This window comes from Phaethon aethereus (assembly GCF_964289735.1).
Source record: "Phaethon aethereus genome assembly, chromosome: 4".
In the NCBI taxonomy this organism is placed as follows: Eukaryota; Metazoa; Chordata; class Aves; order Phaethontiformes; family Phaethontidae; genus Phaethon; species Phaethon aethereus.
The window spans coordinates 71,566,545-71,589,413 of record NC_138578.1 but is presented as its reverse complement, the minus strand read 5'-3'; the positions used below and the strand labels follow the sequence as shown (position 1 = coordinate 71,589,413).

At 37.9% G+C, this 22,869-nt stretch overlaps 1 protein-coding gene across 2 annotated transcripts in view; it reads left to right on the top strand.

The window, feature by feature from the left end:
• Positions 1-22,869, top strand: part of JAKMIP1 (janus kinase and microtubule interacting protein 1) — a gene marked incomplete at its 5' end in the record, with an annotated part of 90,715 nt that overhangs the window by 28,446 nt on the left and 39,400 nt on the right. For both annotated transcript variants that reach the window (XM_081999545.1, XM_081999546.1), the window contains 6 exons: positions 1,832-1,978; positions 2,594-2,734; positions 5,951-6,010; positions 15,907-16,035; positions 17,288-17,416; positions 21,722-21,805. In XM_081999545.1, coding sequence (XP_081855671.1) covers positions 1,832-1,978; positions 2,594-2,734; positions 5,951-6,010; positions 15,907-16,035; positions 17,288-17,416; positions 21,722-21,805 — 690 coding nt within the window. The remainder of the gene's footprint in view (positions 1-1,831; positions 1,979-2,593; positions 2,735-5,950; positions 6,011-15,906; positions 16,036-17,287; positions 17,417-21,721; positions 21,806-22,869) is intronic.

The window sequence follows — 22,869 nt, the reverse complement described above, 5'->3', positions numbered from 1 at the left end:
TTAAGTAGGTGAAATTGTCGTAGGAGGGTGATAGTAACTTACAAAAGAGAGGATCTGACAAGAATTTTAAGAATGAATTTTCTTAGCCTGCATAGCTACTTAATTGCTTGTGCTGAGGTTAATGGTAAAACTCCCATTGACTGCAATGGGCGGTGAGTTTTAATAACTTTTACACATTTCCTCTTGTAATGCCCTATTTCTAATAGCAGAAGTAAAGATTTTTCATTCTAATCAGATGGCAATTTTCCCTCATGCAACGTATGTATCTGATTCTAAAATAATGCTATTATGTATGGTGGGGACAGAAGGGGAGGGCACGCCCATGTGTCAATCCTGTAGATGAGTGAAACATTGACATCTTCCTCCTAGCTTTGTCAGACCTATGAAGGCTTTGCTTTATGATAAAAGGACTTAATTTAGTTATGACACCTCAATAATTATCGGAAGAGATAATTTTTAAAACTTTCTTGTCCAACATCTTAGCTGAATCTAGATTAGTGAAGTCAATTGAACAATGCTAGACTAATGTTGCATTAATTGAGAACATGGTTGTGTCTTTTTCTTTAAACTTTTCCTCTTTAAATAGCTGTGTAATCTAAACTGCCCTTTCATATGACAAAATTGATTCCTTGTTAACACTTTAAGTTTCTTGGTGTAAGAAGAATATGCGTTTTAGCTTGGGTACAGGTTGCCATTTTTCCTACTTTACCTAGGTGCTGAGCATTTTGTTGGGCCCCCCCCCCCCCCCCCCGCCCTTTTACTGCTACAGTTGCTTTTCTCTGCTCTATACTCTCAAGAACATCTTGCCTTTTTTCAAGATTGCATTATATAAAGACAAGATAATGTGGACCTAATCGTTTCTGCGGACATAAGTCGTTCAAAACATCCTTGAAGAATGATGAAGTACTGGAACGTGTATCCTTCAGTGTCCCTCTAGATGGAGGGCATGTATGACTCAGTCAAGTGCTCTTGATGCTTGACCTAGAGGCATAAGTAGTATATTTTGGAAAACATATGGAGAAGGTTTTGTCATATTGTGAGACAATATTAATAAAACCAGTAATAACAGTAAGTTCGTATGATTAAGCACTGTGAAAAATAGTTTTCTTCTGAGAATGAAACAGAAAACCAAATACTCAGTGAAATTATCTCAGGAGAAACATTACCTTTTTCTCATTTCCAGTTAAAACTCAGTAAATTGAAAAATCCTTTGATAAGATTTTTTTAGAAACAAAACAGTTCAGGGATTAATGAAATAAAAAGAGTGAAATATTGAATACACACAAATGCCAGAAAGGGCAGTAATTTGCTTCACATAATTGTATAAGATCATAAAACCACAGGAACAACATTGAGCAGCTTGAAAATGTCAGCAGAATGCTGAGATTGAATCTGTGCCCTCTGGCTGACTTTCTCATTGCTCTAATTACACATTAGGTATAGGATTTTTAAAGTAGAGTAAGGAAGAGTTTACTTATACTAAGGGATAGTGAAAAGGAGTACCCTAGAGACCTAGTTGCTCGCAAGAAGCTTATATACAATGAGATTAGTTTATTAAGAAATCACTTTTGTGGATCATTGCCTAAGTATTTTCCAAGAGCAAAATCCAGTGACCATATCTAGTGATTTTGTAGACTGTACAAAAATGCTGTTTCTTTTTTGTTTGGACTCCTGTAGTTCTTAGTTCAGCAATAGTTTATATCAGATGCCACTTAACAAAAGAACTAAACTTTCTGAATGAAGGAAGAAGGCAAGTGAAAACACACAGATTTCTTCTTTCCTACAAGTATTAACTAAAGCACAGCTAACTTTGTTCCTTTGCCATTTGCAGCTGAAACGTTCTCGAGAGACAGAAAGTCAGCTGAAGCCTTTGGTAGAAAAAAATAAGAGGATGAGCAAAAAAAATGATGATATGTTGCAATGTATCCAGAGAATGGAAGAGAAAATAAAAAATCTATCAAGGGAAAATGTGGAATTGGTAAGTAATCAGCTCTGACATCATGGTGTAAGAACACATTGCACACAGTTACTTTTCAGGTGGAAGTGCTTGTGAGGCTTTTACTCTAATACAGACGTTTCAAAGTCTTAAATTCAGCCAATGCAACTGAATATTCATACTCTAAATTCAGAGTGGCATGTGCTTTGTGTTGTATCAATTCACGCTGATTAAGGGAAGGGATCACAGATAGATGTGTTTGGAGGCTATGTTTGGAGGTGTATGACTAAAAATCAGCTTTAATAAAAGCTGTGTTTATGATTGGAAGTCAGGACTGAATTTGAGTGCATGTGCCAAAGGCTCTACTATGTTAGATCATTGAGTTCACTTGTCTGCTAATTTTGTCCCAGACTATGTTCTTTGATTCAGTTTTAAATTATCTTATGTGAGAGATTAACACTGAGGCATACAAAATGTTTGGGTTGTTGAAAGAGGCCTTATGTTGTAGTGGAGTATGCACTGATGAGTCCAAAGAATTCTTGATTACTACATCACACATGAGAATTTTCCTCCTGTTCCAGCAAGACACTTTAAAACATTCTTTATGGTTGTGGTGTTGGTTTGGTTCTTTTTTCAATTTTATTTTAATTTTTGCAGAAAGAGAAGTTATCTGCACAACCAGCACTGAAGAGGCACACGTCTTTGAATGATCTCAGCAGCACACGGGAGGAACAAGAAATTGAATTCCTTAGACTGCAAGTCAAAGAACAGCAGCATGTTATTGATGATCTCACAGTGGTAATGCTTATGACTGGTATACACACATGCATGCACACACATCTATAGGCAAGCTAAAGATTTGAGAGAATATTTTAACTCCAGTTGTAGTGATAAACAAATAGTTCTTTGGCATCAAAGGGTTCTTGTTATTTCTCAGGTAGTGAATGAATTTATTTGAAATGTATATGAATCACTGTATTATAAAATATTTACCTATTATGAGCTGTTGTGAAAAGAAGTGCATCAGTCCATTCACCTTAGTTACAGAATTGGCTGTCAACAACTGAGGAACTTGTAGGAAAGGACACGTTTCAAAACTTAATGACTGAAGCGTGTTGGATGTAGACCCTGGTGCAAACCCAACTACTCCCCTGATCTAGAAGTTCTCGTAAAATAAAGGAACATGTAGGATGGCATTCATTTCACCTAACAAAACATTTCTGAGCTGGCCACACTAGCTGTCTTTGTACACAAATGGAGAGAAATACACGTGATGCATCTAAACAAAGGTTTGGATGCATAGTTTTAAGATTAGAATTGCACAGCTGCTACCCTGTCACTGTGAAGACCACTTAAGGTGATGCTCATACGTGTTTGCACTGTTTGATCAAGAATTTTGAGTTGTGTTAGAGTTATCTAGTGCTATTTAGTGCAACGGATGATACACTCTTCTGGTGCTGGCAGGAATGACGTATCATCTCTGAGAGACCCCTACCCTTCTGGAGCAGCATCTGGAACTCAGGCAGACTATTCTAGAGCATCTCAAATGGCACTACTGAATGCTACAAAATGATAAAATGAATTTAAGATCATTCTGTCTAAACAAAAAATTAAACAATTGGATACAATATTGAAAATAAAAATAGAAGATCCAAAAAGATAAAGCAACAAGATGTGTTATTGCTCTGTCTGGAACATTGTCTCTTTTCTTGGCAGTTCCTCTGAGATTTTGACCCAGGATTTCTCTCTGTAATTGATGCCAAAGATTGGTGTCTGCATATGCATTCTCCAGTATCACAGTGTTACAAGCAGTAGGATGTTACTCAGATGCTATGATGTAGGATCTGATTCACAGAGCAATGCTGCTTTTCCTTCCAAATACAACTGTACAGGCAGGGACTGTGGCATGATATTAGATTCTCAGTACACAGCAGATATAACCTCACTTATATTTCAGTGTAAAGTGGGTATGAAAGGACTCTTACTGTCTCAGCCAGTAATCTGAGTAAATATATTGTATCTTGACTTTGGCCAACTAGTATTTACTTGTGCTTAGTGTGAAAGTAAAATAAACAAATATTTAAAAATATGGTTTCATTTCTGCGTTGTTTCCTATTTACAGATACTTTTTCACTGTCAGAAATAAGTTAACTAGGAAACTGCTTTGGTTGGCAGTACAAACTAATTGATGCTTTGCCTTCAATGTGAATGCAGTAGAACTCTGCAGTGCCCTTGTGCTTTTCAGCTATCCTTTCTGGCTCAAATCACACCCCTACAGAATATAAATATATCATAATGATCAAGAATGACCCATATGTCACGTACCTGATTAGTACAAAAGTCATCAGCTTACCTCCAGCTGAGACCAATATGATACACAGAAATAAGAATAGTCTTAGGCAATAGGGTTGTCTGAATTGATTAGTATTGTCATTTACAGGGTCTTTGATGCTGTAGAAGCCATCTAAACTTGAGTTCTCCCACAACAGTGGTTTTCTGGTCAGTTCTTAAAAGGAAAGCTGTCAAGATAAACTCAGATGATTGCAAACGATACTAGTGATTCAGCAAATGGTGGTTTTCAATTGGCATTATTACTGTTCTGGTAGCTTGATGTATTATTAAGACAGTAAATTAAGCAGTCTTCTTACAAACGAGATTAGAAACTGGAAGGAGTAGGGGATTTTTGAAGTTTTTGTTTATTCTGCACTGAAGTGAGAGGAAAGGAAAGACAAGACAGAGTCAGAAGACTAGGCAGTTTCTCCAGCCGTTTGGTCACCTGCTTGGGATGCAGGAGACCCAGGTTAAAGCTGGGACTCTGCTTTAACCAGGTGCCTGAGGAGGGAGCATTATTCTTCAACGCTGTCTAAAATTCAACTTTGTGTTTTCAGCTTGAGCTTAATATATTAATTATTCTGCAGCTTGAAATACCTGCTCCATTCTACCTTGGCAGGCATTACTTTTCCTTATTCTGAAACCCACATGTATTAAAAGTGCTATATAATTTGTTGTGCTTTTCTGAATTATTTCATGTTTTCCAAAACTTTGTTCCTGGAACAATGTGTTGATAAAGATGAATATTTTTATTGTGGTTTCTGCTGGGAACTTCCTATTTGTCCAGTTTCTGAACTGAATATAAAGCAAATAACTCTGAATAGAGTAATACCTTGCAGTGAGCAATAACTGCTAGAGAAGCACTTGGAACTGCTATTGTTCTTTTAAAAAACAGATGTGCTGCAAACAAAGGTGCAGAGCTGAGGAAAGAATCAGGAAAAAGGCAAGGAGATAGATCACCTGCTTCCTATGTTGGTTTTTTGCTTGTTCTCTCCTTTGCATTTTTTGCCTTCTCTTTCTCTGCCTCTTGTTTGGAATTCAAGGCAATATTCTTCAGCTGGAATGTTCATAAACCCTGCATTTTTTCTAGTTAACCTCCTCGTATTATGATATAGTTAATTATGATCTTGTTTCAAGGGCACAGTAGAAGAAAGACACTGACTAAGTTTACACAGACTTAAGCGAGCCTTTGGATTTGAGACTTTTTCCCTGCAAGGATAAGTCGTGTGTAACACTGTATCTGCATGTGCATGGTTGTATGTTGGAGTATGCCTGGTATAATGACTTGTAATTCCTAAGGCTGGACTCATTTTTGGCTACCGACCTGCTACTTTCAGGATGGTTGAATGTTGGAGTGAAAATGTGAATTGTGTTTCCATAGTGAGCTTCTTGGTAAAAGAATCAAAAGAACTGTCAGAAATCTGAGCCGACTATTTAACAAAGCCTTTTCTTGCCAATGTCCCAACGAATGTGTAAAGTATATGGCTGAAGGTTTGTTTGCTAAAGCTGCAGTACAGCATGATGTTATACCAACGTGGTGTTACGCAAAAGGGTAGAGACATTGTCTTTGAGTTAGCTTTACCATAGGCTTTAAGAAAATTTGAATGATATTTCTTTGTGCTAGACATATCTAAATACATATTTTAAAAGAAACCCATACCAAAATGTTCTCTTTCCTTCTAGGAAAGGGAACGGTTATTACGGTCTAAAAAACAGAAGAGGAAAAGTCTGAAACCTCCAAAGGTGAGCAAACTCAGTTTTCCATGCATCTTGGTGGTTGTGAACAGTGATTGTTTCAAATATTACCTGAAATTAGAGCTCTACTTAAACTAATGGTAAAAATTTAATATAATTCTCCTGTTTTTTCTAGTGAGTGCTTACTAACTTTTTCTTACAATAATTCATGAGCTGCAAGTTTTGTACTGCACACAAGTGGTGGTGTTTTGGGTTTTATTTTAAATAAACAATATAATTACACTTTTAGCCACTGTGGCCTAAATATTCAAGTGGCTTGAGGTCTAAATGATGTAATGGCTTAAAACAACTACCATTTCAAAGGAAAAATGCTCAGTCCTTTTTAAAGAAAAGACACTCTTCAAACTACTCATACCAAATTACTGCTTAATCACAATTGAAAACTTTAACGCATGCTGGGGTTGTTACTGAAATGATCATAGAATCATAGAATCTTTGGGTTGGAAGGGACCTTTAAAGGTCATATAGTCCAACCCCCCTGCAATAAGCAGGGACATCTTCAACTAGAGCAAGGTTGCTCAGAGCCCCGTCCAGCCTGACCTGGAGTGTTGCCAGGGATGGGGCATCTACCACTGATCTGGGCAACCTGGGCCAGTGTTTCACCACCCTCATTGTAAAAAAATTTCTTCCTTAGATCTGGTCTAAGTTACCCTCTTTTAGTTTAAGACCATTACCCCTTGTCCTATCTGAACAGGCCCTGCTAAAAGGTCTGTCCCCATCTTTCTTATAAGCCCCCTTTAAGTACTGGAAGGCTGCAATAAGGTCTCCCTGGAGCCTTCTCTTCTCCAGGCTGAACCACCCCAACTCTCTCAGCCTGTCCTCAGAGGAGAGGTGTTCCATCCCTCTGATCAGTTTTGTGGCCTCCTCTGGACCCTCTCCAACAGGTCCATGTCTTCCCTGTGCTGAGGGCTCCAGAGCTGGACGCAGCACTGCAGGTGGGGTCTCACCAGAGCGGAGCAGAGGGTCAGAATCCCTTCCCTCGAGCTGCTGGCCACGCTTCTTTTGATGCAGCCCAGGATATGGTTGGCCTTCTGGGCTGCGAGCACACATTGCCGGCTCATGTACAACTTTTCATCTGCCAGTACCCCCAAGTCCTTCTCAGCAGGGCTGCTTTCAATCCCTTCATCCCGCAGCCTGTACTGATGCCGGTGGTTGCCCTGACCCAGGTGCAGGACCCTGCACTTGGCCTTGTTGAACCTCATGACGTTCACACAGTTCCATTCCTCGATCTTGTCCAGGTCCCTCTAGATGGCATCCCGTCCCTCAGATGTGTCAACCGCACCACTCAGCTTATCTGCAAACTTGCTGAGGGTACACTCGATCCCACTGTCTCTGTCATTGATCACAGAATCATTAAGGTTACAAAAGACCTTTAAGATCAAGTCCAACCATCAACCTAACATCACCATGCCCACTAAACTATATCCGCAAGTGAAAGATGAAGATTTTATTAAAGAGTACCGGTCCCAGTACAGACCCCTGAGGGACACCGCTCAACACCGATCTTCATCTGGACATTGAGTCATGGACCACTACCCTTTGGATGTGACCATCCAACCAATTCCTCATCCACTGAACAGTCCACCCATCAAATCCTTTTCTCTCCAATTTAGAGGTGTTGTGGTGGACTGTGTCAAAGGCCTTACAGAAGTCCAGATAGACAACATCCATAGCTCTTCCCTTGATGATGCCTCATCCCTGGAAACATTCAAGGTCAGGTTGGACAGGGCTCTGAGCAACCTGCTCTAGTTGAAGATGTCCCTGCTTGTTGCAGTGGGGTTGGACTAGATGAACTTTAAAGGTCCCTTGCAACCCGAACTATTCTATGATTCTATGATATTTCTGCATGTGATATATAAATAGTAAGAAGATTCTAACTATTTTTCTTAACTATTTTGCTCTAGAATGCAAAGTACAAGAGAAACATTTAGTTTGTGCTAGCAGAAAAGTTTTCCTTCAGAGTGTACCTTCAGTATTTATTGTAATGTGATTAAAGTAATTATTTTTGCTGAATAATGGTTTTTGTGAAGTTGAACATTAGTGGCCTGGAGCATGTAAGGGCAGTAGAATGAGGTCAGAGGGGAAGAAATGGAAGGAAAGAGTGGAGATCTGATTATCATCTATATGGGAGCTTAAGATACGTTCTGTCATAAATGGATGCTTGTAGTCAGTGTGTTTTGCATAGTATATTCCTGGTAATTTCCAGGTGGTGCTTTTTTATTTCTCTGTATTCTGTAATAGCTGTATTCTGAAGGATTTGTCCTTTCGGATTCTCTGGTTCAGTGGTAATTTCTTCAAATCATGCTTTGAATAATGATGTATCTTTTACATCTGAAGAAAGAAACTAATTCAGAAGTAACAATGAATCTTCCATACATTTTTCTGTTACTTCATGGAAGGCTGATCAGCACCAAATATCTTTACAGTAATCTTGAACCATTCTTTCCTGGTGTAGCATACCTGGAAGTTTGTGTCTTGAGAGCGAGTTTAAAAACAGGACATAAAATAAAATATATATATGTAACTAACACTGTAATTTTTATAGTCCTCTCTAATTATTAGCCCTTATCAGATTTTAAATTAATTCTGTAAGATCTTTTGCTGAATTTTAAAGTTCCTAATGAAACAAAACTAGTTAATTATTTAGGAGTTGATAACTAGTGATGCTAATTTCTGTAGGCTATGTCTTAAATGTTTTGTGTTAATAGAACTTCAGCTGACCTAGAGTCTGTACCCTTTCGTTTTACCTATTTTCTCTTGAGCAAGCTGCTGCTTTTGTGGTATCTTCTTTTCCTTACTGACCAAAGCAGGAGTTAAACAACATAAGGCTTGGAGAAAATGTGCATGATACCATTAAAAAATTTGTGGCAGTTCTATTCCTCATGTGGTAGGAGTACTATAACTGGGGGACTTCTGCAGAGATTACTGCAAGAATTGTGTGTATATGAGCAGCGGAGTTAGTAGGGCTTTGCTTCTTATTTATGATATGATAAATACGCCAGAAAGAACAAATTAATCAGTAGCAGACGTAACTCCTACTAGTTATTCATCCCCTGTCCTTTAGCTCTTTGGTGCCCATATGGAATTGACCATTTGAAATTTTATTTGATGCTATCTCCTCAATGGAAAAGCAGGAATATAAAACAAAAACAACTGAAAAGAGAAAGTTGTGAGAGAAGAGTGAATGGGATTATGTATACTCTACTAGTCATACTATATATAATTATATATATATACAGTTTCTAAATGAGCTAATGCATTAAGGAGGGAAAGAAGTCATCAGTAATATATTTATTAGTATCCTATTACCTGGCATCATATAAACCTGGAGGCTATTCACATGTGTATGCAGTGTTGACTCGGAGTTTAAACACTGTTGATGTTAGCTTCTAAAAATTCAATCCTAGCATACAGGCTGGCTTCCTTCCAGGTCACCTGTGTGGTCCTTTGAGGATCGAAATCCTCAAAGGAAGCTATGTTTCCCACAATTTTCCAGCATTTTTTTATTTAAACAATCTGTGTAGAATGGGTGCTTACTCAGATGAGCTGTTGGGATTGTACCGTCTTCATCCTCTCTGTCTTTACAGCTTGCATCAGGAATTCAGGTAAAAATGTAGAATTCATCTCCTTCATTAATTAACGGAGGAGAGATATAGACATCTCACTCTGGACAAAGTGGTAACATTAAGTGGTGATTGTTCTCCTCTGGAAGTAGGATCTAAATAGGCCATAGGAATTTTGTCCTAAAACTGCCTATTTCTCCCCATGGATGAGAAAGGCAGTCTAAGATGAGTTGCTTATGTATAGACATGTACAGTGCAAGTGTATTTCTGTCTATGACCTGTGCAAGATTTTTCTATCATACAGATGATAACCTAATATGTCCTAACCAACCACTCAGAAGGAGAAATTACTGATGTAAATCTTTGGCTTTGCATTCTAAGATTGGTTAAATGTAAAATCAGCATTCAAACACTGAATTGTCAAGTTTGGCTGTTGGAGTTGGATCTATTTCCAGCTGTGTCCCACTTCCCTTGACAAAGTGAAAAAGGAAATAACTGATGAGAATTATGTTTCACGCGTGTGGTCAGATAAGCTCAGACTAGAAATATAGAAAGATTCCTTTTTTGTTTCTAATAAACAGGAACTTGGTGCACAGGGTGAATACTTACACATGTCTACAGCTTCTCCTAAACAGGTACTTTTGCACTCCAGATTCCTGAATTTTCAAGGTACTCTGGACAGTGTCTGTGTTTGTTTTCTAATATGAGTATTTTCCTGACAGTGATTCCAGTTAGCTGGAGCAGAATCCATGGCGTGCCTTTCTCCATCTTTAAAACAGCTTGTGTGAATGATCTCTCAGGCTGGTTCAGTAGCCATATAGCCCAACTGGATCTAAACAACATCAGTTCAGCTGAGAAGCTTTGGAAAACACCAAGGATTTTTTTTTTTTAATTAGGTGTCTCTGTTATTTCTGGAGCTCTGTAGGTGCACTAGGATACTGTTGCTAGTGTAGCTTTGAGCACTCTTCTAATTACCAAGGGGCATAGGAGTCCGTAGAACAGTGCTGGTAACCTGCAGCTCAGGTTTTCCGCTCAGGTTCCCGGCGGAAAGGAGCAGCATAGTGGGATGGGGCTTTGTAACCCCTGTGGCTGCAAGGCGTTTCGAGGAGTAATATGATGACTCCGTAGAGTCAGGGACTGTAGGATAGTTTTCTCTGAACTGAAGCAGCCGAACCTGATAGAGCTTTTTGTTTTGTTTTGTGTGTGTTTGTTTTTTTGCATCAACGTCCCATTGGACTTGTTAGGAAGATGTACCAGAGGTGAATCTTCTTTTGCTTTTTTCCCAGGTGTTTTTTGCTTCTTTTCCCCTCTTCCCTCCCCAATTTTGGTAGTGAAATAACCAAGAAACTTCAGAAACAGTATTTTGGGGGATTTGTTTATTTTTGACACAAATAATGGTGTTACAGTGATTCCATGACTGATGGGAGTCATGCATTTTAAAATAAGGCATAATTGCCTGGTTTGTTTGGAAACTGCAGGACTCTACGGATTTATTTCTTTGTTTAAACTTTAATACATATACTGTATTCGTGATAGTGGAAAGCCTGCACACTGGTGTGATGGAGTTCATATTTCTTGTTTTATATTTTTCTTTTTTTATCTGCCTCTGTGCTTTGGTGTGCCTGTATTTTTCTGGCTGCCAAGAAATGACATATAAGCATGAAGGTAAGACGTTACTGATTAGCTCATCTGATTGCATTATGAGGAAATTCGTCTTGGATCATTTTCATCATGTTAGATTAAGTACTTGAAAATGAGATATTTAAATATAAAGTGAAACTACTTTAGCAACAGTGAAATCAGATTATTTATGTGTAAGTATATCTAATCCAAGCCATTAAAAGTATGAGGGTATATTGAAATTTGCATATAATATGGTCTATATGTCACTATTGATTTATAACATTCTAAACTTCCATATTTACTGAGCACTATACTTCAGTAGAAGCATTAATACTTGAGTTATAAAGACCTAATGCATAATTTTACTTTTAAAATTATGTGAAAACATTGATATAAATCCACATGAAAAATTGTTGTTATTAAATGCATGGCAGTAGTCAGTGGAAATTAGAATTTAAATCTGAATTTTTCAGCAATTTACATGACTACTTTCTCAGTTATGAAGTTATGATTTAGAAGTAACAAAAGTACAAATCAATATAAAAGAATTTTTAAGTATCTAATTGAGAATGTTCCCATTTTTAACAAAAGCTTGAATGAAACTTGAATGAAAATAGTGTATAGTTAAAAAAAATCCAGTAGGTATTGTACAGGTTTGTATATACTTTTCCAAAACCATTGTGATTCAGCTTTTGAGCTATATGTGGAATCTTCCTTGGAAGATTTATACCATTTATTTATTTATTATTTATTACAGTCTTTATCAACAAACTTTGTACCAATCAGATGTCTTTTTTTGCTTCTTTTTTTTTAAGAAGAGCTTTCTACAGCTCTTCCCTTATCAGTTAATTTGTTCTGGTTTTGCTGTGAATTGCTGTGAATTGCTTCTTGTAGCTAGTTGCTTCAGGTACTGGAAGGTCAACAATGAAACTAGCTATTTTGTACTTATGTCATGAAGCAATTCATACATTTGCAGTTTTTATACAATGGTTAAATACCTTATCTCCGTTTCTACGGAAAGTATCTGCTCCATGAAATGTTAAATGTACAGCTTCTCTAAAGAGGAAGGAGTCATTAAAAGTGAATACATGGTTCTCTCATAACTTGAAATGTTGTAGGCAGTCTGTATGGCATTTAACAGCTTTTGAGTTTTAACTCTTCTTGAAGCATTGAGGACTTTTAGTGTGATGGGAAAAACTAATTTTCTTGCATAATTCCCTCCCATGTAATAATAAAGTGATTTATTAATATACGCAAATTATTTCCCCCTAGTTTTGCTACTAGTGGAATGTTTAAATACAGCTAGTATCTTTTGTCAAAATAATGGCATTTCTTTAAGTGTGTTCTTGAACCTATATGCATTTATGTAAAGTCAAACCCACTGTTGTTTTACTGTTGTTTTTTCACTCATTGAAACAGTGGGTGTGGGTGTGTGCATGCAGGGTTAAAGGAAGATACATACTTAAGCTGAGTTATCTACAAAAGCGGCTGTAGTCTGAGGTATAGCAAAAAGCCCCAGAGGTATGACAAGTCTTGTCAGTTTTAACTAAGCTGCTGCTGATCTTCATGGTACTGTGTTCTCTCTGCCATATATATGAGATAATAAATTGGAGTTTTGTTCTCCGTCTTTTAGAAGTCCCTTCTAGCAGCCTTTTCAAAGTCAAGACTTGACTCTTTACTTTGTCAGGCCACAAGCCTGTACTTCATTGCGGGTTTTGGTTGAGCTTTGCTCAAGTGCGTTTGTCATTTTTTGATGCCAGGCACCCTTGAAGCAGGAGGCATGAGCAGGGTCAGCTGTTCTTAACTCCTCTGAGTTGCTTGTCCTTGGCTAGGTTCCTCCAAAGCACGGGCTAGTTGTTCTGAGCCCCATCCACAGACAAGCTGGTATGGGCTGAAGAGCATGCTATAAAAATATCAGCGTAAGAGTCTGCATGCAGCTTTGTTTTGGGTTTACATTCAGCATCTTTGAGTAAAAAGTATCCATGCTGCAAAACAAGGATGCGGTTTTCATGAAAGTCTCTTGGTTTTCGTTTACCTGCCATCACCGTCTCTACCTCCATATAATCTACCTTCATCCTTTTGGAACTGTATCTGCTCATTGGTTTGGAGTCAGAAAGTTCTTCCTGACCGGTTAACCTGGCAACCCAAATTGTAAAGTTGTCTTCCTTACAACTTGAAGGCAGCACTATTTCTTTAGCCCTACTTTCAACTCCCAATATTTACTGGTAGTATCACTGTTAGATGATTGTAGGCTGCAGCGAGTGTTCAGTGTGGGACAGATAGTGGGCCATCTCCCAAGGACTAATTACACCTCAGTTTTGGTGGTAAATCTTTGTACTTATGAGAGAGGAGTCTGAAATGTTTGTAATTCGAGTGTGAGAGAACACATTAGCTTTCTGGATAAGTCTTTATATTTCTAGAATAGAGCTTAAACCTGTTCCCCCTACTTTAAGTAGGACAGAACGGTGAACAAACTGGTGCAACCTGTGAATGCCGAAGGAAAGGATTAAATTATCCCAGGGAAATGTTTCTCTTAAGCACCTTAGACATAGCTCTCCCTGGTGAAAGGATCACAGTGCTTCCTAAACAACTGAGAGGAGTAGTGTGACTTCACAGGGTTTTACTGCTATAACTGCGATCCTTTTCTTTTCTTGTGAATACACTAAATAGTGGCCAGGTAGCTTGCAAAAGGACGGTTGTTTCTCAAGATTGATCAGAAGCTCTTTGCCTTCTCTGCTGCATCGTATTTATCTGTATGCATAAGGGTAAGCACAGTCCATTTTGAAAAGATGTGGCTTTTTGGGTTGTGTTTGGTTTTTTTTTTTTTAAGTGCACAACATCCTTTCAGAAGGAGATTTTAGTAGAACCAGTTAATTTAAAAATGCAGTCTGAATGAAATTTTTAAATTATGATTTGATGGGCTCATCTTAAGTGACCACAACGAAGTGGTTCAGAACAGGGCTTGAAGCTGTCTTCGATAATTTGAGCGGGATTAGCTGTACTGTGAAACAATTATGGAATTTTTAGCTTAGGAGTGATGAGACTGTGACCTGGTGGACCATGGTAACCAGGGCTACAGACCGTAAATGGCGTGCATGGGGTCATGCGTGCCGGCACCAAGTCACACCTACGAGCGTGGTTTTGTGGTACCACTTACATCAAGGCAGCATATTTTGGCTGTTGATGAGAGCTGTGCTGAGCCCAAAGAATATATTAAGCATTATGGGGCTTTGCGAGAAAGTGAAGATGGGGCTTTGTAGACATACTGGAAGAATGTATAAAGTTAGAGAAGTCTAGAAGGCTGCAGGGAAAGGTAAATATTTGAAATTCATTATGAGATAGGTTATCACAGACAAAATAAAACCTTTCGGTATCTTGATTGAAATTAATAGTTCACAATTCCATTCCCTTAGCCAGTTTGGCTTTGCTGAGATGTAAGATATCTGATGTTCTGGATGAATAACAACTGATAATTTTTTTCATCCTTTAGGCATTTTTAATGAACAGGGCTATTATCTTCTCACTTGCAATCTGTACTGTTCGTGGTTGGTTTTTTTAATTAAAAAATCAAACTGTGACATCAGGATCTGTCATCCAGCATTCAAGCAATGACAAAAATATAGAGATGGATAGACAGATTTTTCTTCATCTTCTTAGAACCACCTCTCTCCACTAGCCTCCCTGTCTAGGATGCTTCATAACCTGACTCCATTTTTCCAGCAACACTCTTTTTTAATTTTCTTAATTTTCCTTCTTCTCTAAATTTATGTTGGATTATTAGAACACTTCTGTGGTGTAAAGAGTTAGGCTTTCTATTGATTAGGAAGAGTTAACTTTTTATATTGTTATTTTGGAAGGAAAAATACTGGAAAAATTGTTTTTGTAGTTAAATGTTTAAGCAATTTTTTTTTAATAGCTGAATTTTCTATGGAAATTTGCTGCTTTCTGAGCATATGATAGGAAACTGATGGAAAGTGGGCTCTTAAAATGGTGAAAGGATTATTGCAATTGTGATGTTTTATGTAAAAAAAAAAAAAATCTGTCAGCAGACATTTAATTGATTACACTGTGAAAAATTTTTAAAATCTGCATTGAAAGGTTGGTTTTCCCTAAGCATAGTTTTTTTTGTTAGTAATATTGGAGCAAACTTTTGAAGGAACTAAGTATTATGGTATTGAAAAAATAAATGGAAAGCAGCAATTTATACTTTTAAGTAGGATTTTGGCAAAATAGATATAATAAATTAATATCTTTTTTTTTTCCTTTTTTTTCTTTTTTTAAAATTAGTGTGAATGATGAAATTTGTTCTACATTGTTCTTTGGAATATTTTTTCCCTGTTGGTTCCACATCTTATATGTTACATCGTACTGGGTAACTTTCTTCTGAATAGATGTTGCATTGCTCTACTGTGAATCTTGTAAGATCTGTATGATTTTGATAATTAGCTTTTATACTTTTGCTAAAGCAGCATTCTGTTGTCAGTTACACAGTGCTATGTGCAGTTCAGTTCTTGGAGGTTCTTATGCAAATGATGGTGCAAAAGTGACTCATTTAATCAGAGAACAAAGGTTTACAGTGGAACCATTTTTCTTCCTCAATACTAAAACAGTGGTCAGAGAAGACCTTGGCTGCTGCTTACTGGGTCATTGGGGTTTTCCAGCTGTTTGGCTACTAACTAAGAAAAACTAACTTTTCAGAGGCATGTTGTGGAGACATTTTTTGGATTTGATGAAGAATCTGTTGATTCAGAAACGTCATCTGTGACTTCATATAACACAGATAAAACAGACAGGACACCAGCAACACCCGAAGAAGATTTGGAAGATGTAAGTACTAGCTGATTTGTTCTTAAGTTCTATAAAAATTTATATGGTCTACTGATGCAAACATTTTTTTCAGCTATGCTGCCACAGGAACTATGAAAGATTTGGCAGAGAATCGCTTTGTTTTCAAGTCCAGTAACACATACACAGCCATTGCAATAGAATTAATACGATAATATTCTGCCTGACAGATTTGGCAGATATTGGGTGAAGGAATAAAATTGTTTTTCTCAAACCCTTTCTTATTAGTCAAAAGACAATGAATAGGCATGTTGCTTTGCCAAAAGTCAATAGTTACTAGACAATAGTTTCCCTTTCAACCTTGTAATTTATTTGACTGTTTTGATACAACGAGGATTTTCTTCTGTGCTTACAAGACTCAGAGAGGCTTTTGCCATTCATTAGGACTTAAATGATGATAGGTAGTAGACACCCACTGACATGTTTTGTCTCAGCTCTGTAATATACAGTGCAGCTGGCCTACTTGAAAAGATTGCAGGGCTGAGGACAAAGCACGAATTAGATGCTCTTTTTTATCTTCCTTTCCTGTTCACTAACTTGTGCCTAATACTCCTCCATCACAAGAAGCTTCCTATTTTTCTAGCTTTAATATCAAATAATATATAATTCTCTTGAGCTTGAGTTCCCGGAGCAGAAATTCATTAAAGGGAAGGATATTTCTTGCCCTCAGCATTATAGGAAAGACCTTGAAAGTGTTGATGTCAGTTGCTCAAAATTCAAAGAAAATGAAGACATAAAAATATTTAATGTTAAAAAATAATTAATAAACCATCTTCTGGCTTTTCAAATATAACTTCTGTGTTAGTGTGCTTGTGCTGGTAAAATGCGTTACCCTGGCATTGTAGAGGAAAAGAGTAAGGAGGGAGTGATGGACTGCATGACAAACAGAACAAACCCCTTCTGAAGCCCCTGTGGCTCTGGAGTTGCTGAAGGCAGTGGTGCATGTTCCCTCTCATCTTTCCCCAGTCAGTTTTTTCCCATTCCTATACATTACTGCCTTACATAGTAACTTACGCTGTCCTGAAATTGTAAGGTAGATGCGGTTACTGATCTCTGCATTTCTGCATCATCATCAAATCATCCTTCCTTCCATTTCCACTTGTTTTAGTTTTTTAAGCCTTTAATAAACTTTGAGATTCAGTATGAGTTGTGTTCCTTGTTCTGTTTGTCTATATAAACAAACCCATTATCATATATATTTATACAAACCCACTTTTTTCCCCTCTACATTAAGAGCACGCCTAAAGAAGAAGCTGAACTAAGGTTCTGCCAGCTAACAAGAGAGTATCAAGCTTTGCAAAGAGCATATGCATTGCTTCAAGAACAAGTTGGTGGAACCCTGGATGCAGAGAGAGAAGCAAGGGTAATTTTTTAACTGAAATTTCTTTTAACTCTGAAATAATTGAAAAAGCTGAAAAAACTTGGAACAGCAGGAGATACCTTTGCAGGTCAGTGAAATGCAAAGCGTAGTGTTCTTGAGGATTAGAGGATATTATCAGTAAGGTGACAACTTAGATTCATCTGGTGCGATTAGAAAAAAGATACCATTATACTTTATTCTAGCATGCATGATCTATTAAAGATTTCAGTAGTAAGACAGTGTTATTGAGAATGATAGCCCAGTTGAATCTGCAATTTGCATAGCAGCATGATGGATTTAAAATGAATTGGAGAGTAGGTTGTTATAAGTACTTAGGCACTTGTATCATATGTGTATATTAAAAATCTGATCCAAATCTGACAAAGGAGGTTTTTCTTCAAGTGTTTTGTCAAATGTATGAAATTATAATTAGTTTTTAAAAACCTCAGTTTGAGACTATTCTTCCACTAAAAAGTACATAGCTAACTGTTATCCCTATTAGGTTAGCATGTTTTATTGTTTACTCTCTCTGAAATAAATGTTTTTTTTATTCTTACAGAAATCTCTGTACTATTTGAAGTATGAGAGAGTATGTATTCTGTTTCATTTACCTTTCTGCTGCCACTGTGTTTAACCATTTAGTGCAGAGATGAGGTCAGCAGAAGTCATGCTAATATCTTCCATTCTGTTTTCTCCAAACTGGGGAGGAGAGAAATCACCTAATGAGTTGGTGAGCTCTGACTTGGTCCCCAGATCTATTCACTGAACAGCAGTGGCATCAAAATAGGACTGAGTTAACTAGAGGCAAAATATCTTCTACTTTGTCCCAACTCCTTGCAGATAGGGGCATGTCTAGAAATGTAGCGTATTTACAAGTCACCCTCTACTTGAATGACTATTGTGATTGCTGACCAAAGAACATGTAACAGCCAAATGGGCAAGCGATATCCATAGGGCTGGAAACTTCATCATCTTCACCTCATGTCCTTCATTCTGCATCAAGTCCAGCTTGAACCTGTAGATAACTGATGTCGTTGTGAGGCCACTCTCAATTATCTCTGAAGGGTCGTGGCAATTGTGGAAGGTTCCTGAGGACTGTAAGAAAGCAAATGCCATTCTTGTCTTAAGAAAGGCAAGTAGAATAATCTGGGGAACTGAAAGCTGGTCGTTCTCACCTTGGTCCCTGGGAAAGGGATGGAGCAAATAATCATGGAAACTGTTTCCAAATGTCTGAAAGACAAGATTGTGACTGGGAGTGATCAGTAGCAATTTACGAAAGGGTAATCACACTTAACCAGTTTGATAGCCTTGGCAGATGAGTTGAGAGCAGTGGATGTTGTTTATCTTGACTTTAGTAAATCTTTTGACACTGTCCCACGTAAGATTCTCTTAGACAAGCTGATGAATTACAAACTAGACAAGTGGACAGTGAGGTGGACTGAAAATTGTCTGAAATAGCCAACAAGGTTGTGATCAGTGGCAGACAGTTCAGCTGGAGGTATGTCACCAGTGATGTATACCAGGGTTTGATACTGGGTCTAGTACTATTTAACCTCTTCCTTCATGACCTTGATGATTGAACAGAGTGCACCTGCAGCAAGTTTGCAGATGATACAAAATCGAGAGGAGTGGTTGATGCATGAGATGGTTGTGCTGCAATTCTGAGGAACCATTCAACTGCCTGAAGAAATGCATGAAGAGGAATCTCATTAAATCCAACTAAGGGAAGGAAAAGCTCTGCATGTGGGAAAGAATAACTCCAGGCACCAGACTTGGGGCTGGCTTGCTGGCAAGCAGTTTTACACAAAAGGATGTGGGGGTGTCCTGGTGGACACCAAATTGCACATGAGCCAGCAATGTGCCCTTGCAGCAAAGAAGGCTAACAGCCTCCTGGACTGCATTAAGAAGGTGTGCAGCAGGTGATCCTTCCTCTCTACTCGTCTTTGATGAGGCCACATCTGGACTTCTAGGTCCATCTCTGGGCTCCACCAGTATAAGAAAAACATGGACGTATGGGACAGAGTCCAGCGAAGGGCCACAAAGATGATTAAGGGCTTGGAGAACCTGATGCACAAAGAGGGGCTGAGACTGTTCAGCCTGGATAAGAGAAGGCTCAGGGGTATCTTATCAATTTGTGTAAATACCTGATGGAGGGAGTAAAGAAGATAGAATGAGACTCTTCTCAGCAGGATCCAGCGAAAGGACAAGGTGCAACAGGCACAAATTCAAATACCATTTAAACCTAAGGAAAATCCTTCTTCCTCTGAGGGCAGTCAAACATTGGAACAGGTTTCCCAGAGAGGTTGTGGAATGTTCATCCCTGGAGATATTCAGAAGCCCACTGGACAAGGTCTTGAGCAACCTGTTCTAGGTGCCACCCTGATTTGAGCATGGGAGTTGGACAGGTGCTCCCTTCCAACCTCAATGAGACTGTGATTCTAAAAATTGTTTAAGCATTAAAAAAAAAACCCTAACCTACATCCCCCCACCAAAAAAAACCCCCGAATCCCAGAAATGGAGAAATGTGTTAAATATTGTGAATTATTACATATTACTGCCTTCATTGTATTGTGCCACTGCAACATGTTGCTAATAATGCAGAAAGACAAAGATTTTAATGGGTTTAAAAATTACTGATGGGCATGGACTCAATTTATCCCAAAGCAGGAGCTGCCATTAGCGTAATGGTTTAGAACTGTTTAGAACAATTAATAAAATACTCACAAAATTCTATATTGCTAGATTGCTGATGGTTATTAGGCATACATGTGCACTATTTCGTCTATGTCATTTTCTCTGGAAAGCATCTTAAAATCCACTTACTGAATATTCTCAGGTTTAGAAACAGTATGCTTGTGGGAACAGAACCTCTGTGTCTTAATAAGCAAAGCTTTCCAGTTAAAAGTTACAGAAGAATGTAGATTGCTTGACATTATCTGGAGATATTTACAGCTAAAAATGTTGTCTATTATCCCCAGAGTCAGCACGTGGAAGATTCAGGGTTTACTTTAAAATGTGTCATGTTTTGTTTGGAGGCTTTTTTCCCCAAGATTCTTTGAAGTGCCTCTCAACCAACCTTAACTTTTTTTTTTTTTCCCCACCCTGTGAAATACAGTTCTTATAATAGTAGAATTATTGCTTTATGGCTTTATTTGTTAGAGTTCTCAGCATCTTACAAAAGTCTAGTCACATTTGACACTCTCTTTTTAAGTAGGACTCTTAGCCAAGGAAAACAATAAGGACTTTGGACATCACTGCTCAAGCTAGAATTGGGGTGGAGGGCGTAATTACATCTACTATTAAAGTTTCTGAGGCACTCGTGTGTTTGACAGTTATGAGAGACCATTATATATTTCCTTTGCCTTCATGGGAAGGGGGACCCTGGTACGAATATTTCTGTAATAGCCTTTTTAAATTTGCAAACTGTCCCTGTAGTACACTTTGGAATTGTTGCTCTTTCTTGTGGCATTTTTGTCTCTTTTGTCACATCCGTGAAAATCCGTCTTTTGAGTGAGTCGGAAGGTAGCTTTTTGCATGGTTGGTTTTGTAGGGCCCGATGTTCTGGTGGGATGAACATTTCCTAATACTTCTAGATGAGGGTTAAGGTACACAACAAGGACCCGAAGATGCAGAAGGAAATCCCTATAGGAAGTTTTAAACTGCTTGGGTGAAAGTGTACCTGAAAAAGAGTGAGAAAAGTACTTGCAGTAGCTCAGGGAGCCTCAGTGACAGAAGGTCTCCACAGATATCCTTTGGTTTATATCCTTTTTGCTTAGTATGTATGATCCAGTCCCTTTTAGGGCATCACTGGACTTGGGGGTTAATACCTATGGTAGTGTAGTAGTTAAAGTACTAATGACGTAGAATGGGGAAAACTGACTGGCATGTGCTCTTTATGGGATATATAATTATTTTGGGTCAATATATTTACCTATGGGCCTTTTTCAATGCTTATTGCAATTCTCTTTCTCTCTTGCCCCTCTTTTCCCAATTGCCTTGAATTAGTAAAGCTTATGAACAGCTTCTTAGAGATCTTTCAGTTCCTGACTCCCCGGCCCCACCCCGGGAGGAGCTTTGTGACTGAATATGTGACAATAACATCTTTTTAGGCCAGGAAAGAAAAATGCTGTTCAACTGGTGGTTGTAAACATAAACACAAAAGCAATTATTTTAATGAAAAGCATTAAAAGCTGCCTGGACAACCCATAAATGGGTAGAAAGTATCTTTACTTTGATTCTGTGTGTAATTAAATCTACCTGGGTGTGCATGCATATACACACACTTTTTGATACTTTTTTTTTCCTCAGACTCGTGAACAACTGCAAGCTGATCTTCTCAGGTGTCAGGCAAAAATTGAGGACCTGGAGAAAGCTCTAATCGAGAAAGGACAGGTAAAAGGCTCTCTTAATGTCCTCTGCCACATCATTTTCTCCCTTGCATGCAGTGGTGCCCTTGCCATCTTCATTGCTTGCTGGTGTGCTGGTGTGACTGATGCAGCTTAATTGCTGGTCCAGCAATAGATGACTAAAATAAAGTATTTTGTAGGCTAAGAAAATGCCATTAAGGATTCATTTTCTAATACATAATACACTAAAGCATAATATCAAAATAACCGCATGTACATGCATTGTAAATTCTGTTCCCGTTGTCATTTGGTGAAGGCCTTTCTCGTCTTTTCCGTTTTGTTTATATTTGCTATAAATTACAATAAAATACTCTATATTTGTACTGGATAATATTTTTGGTGTGTAGCATAGAAAAAATCAAAAACCAAATCACTTCCACACATGCTTCAGCTACAGAAATGAACCTCTGAGTGTGTCTGGTTACAGGAAGCAGCTTGTGGTGTTACTCTCCTGGGCTTAAATTCTTGGAGGAGCCAACTGCTTTCAAATTCCCATACAATCCCACAGAGTAACATTAGGCCTTATGCTTCAGTATATCTTGTAAATACCTGGCAAAGATGTAGCTACTGATGCATAGTTAGTAATGTCTAGGATCTTCAGGAAGGCTGATTAAGAGTTATCAGAGTGCATTTAAAAGATGTTCAGTTGCATAACTGCTAGAACGCCCCGAGAAAATGGGGGAGATGTTATTTTACATGTTCTTGTTTGAAATAACAATTTTAAGATTGCAGGTAGCATACAGTAATAAAATAAGATACAGCTATCTATAGATATACATTTCAAAACCTAATGATCCTCTAGCATTGAATAAAAACAACCTATGAATAACGCTGAGTTGATGACATTACTATTTTTATGGTTTATTCTTTGTAAGAAAAAAATTTCTGTAAGATTCTGTATAAATACGAATGGTTTGGGACCATAGTGAAATTAAAGATAAAAATTGTTTGTGCTAGCTTCCACACAGACTGCAATCTGCTTAGTAAATTCCATGTAACTAAAATATTACTAAAAATCGAGAGTATGTTATCAATCTAAAAATGATGGCT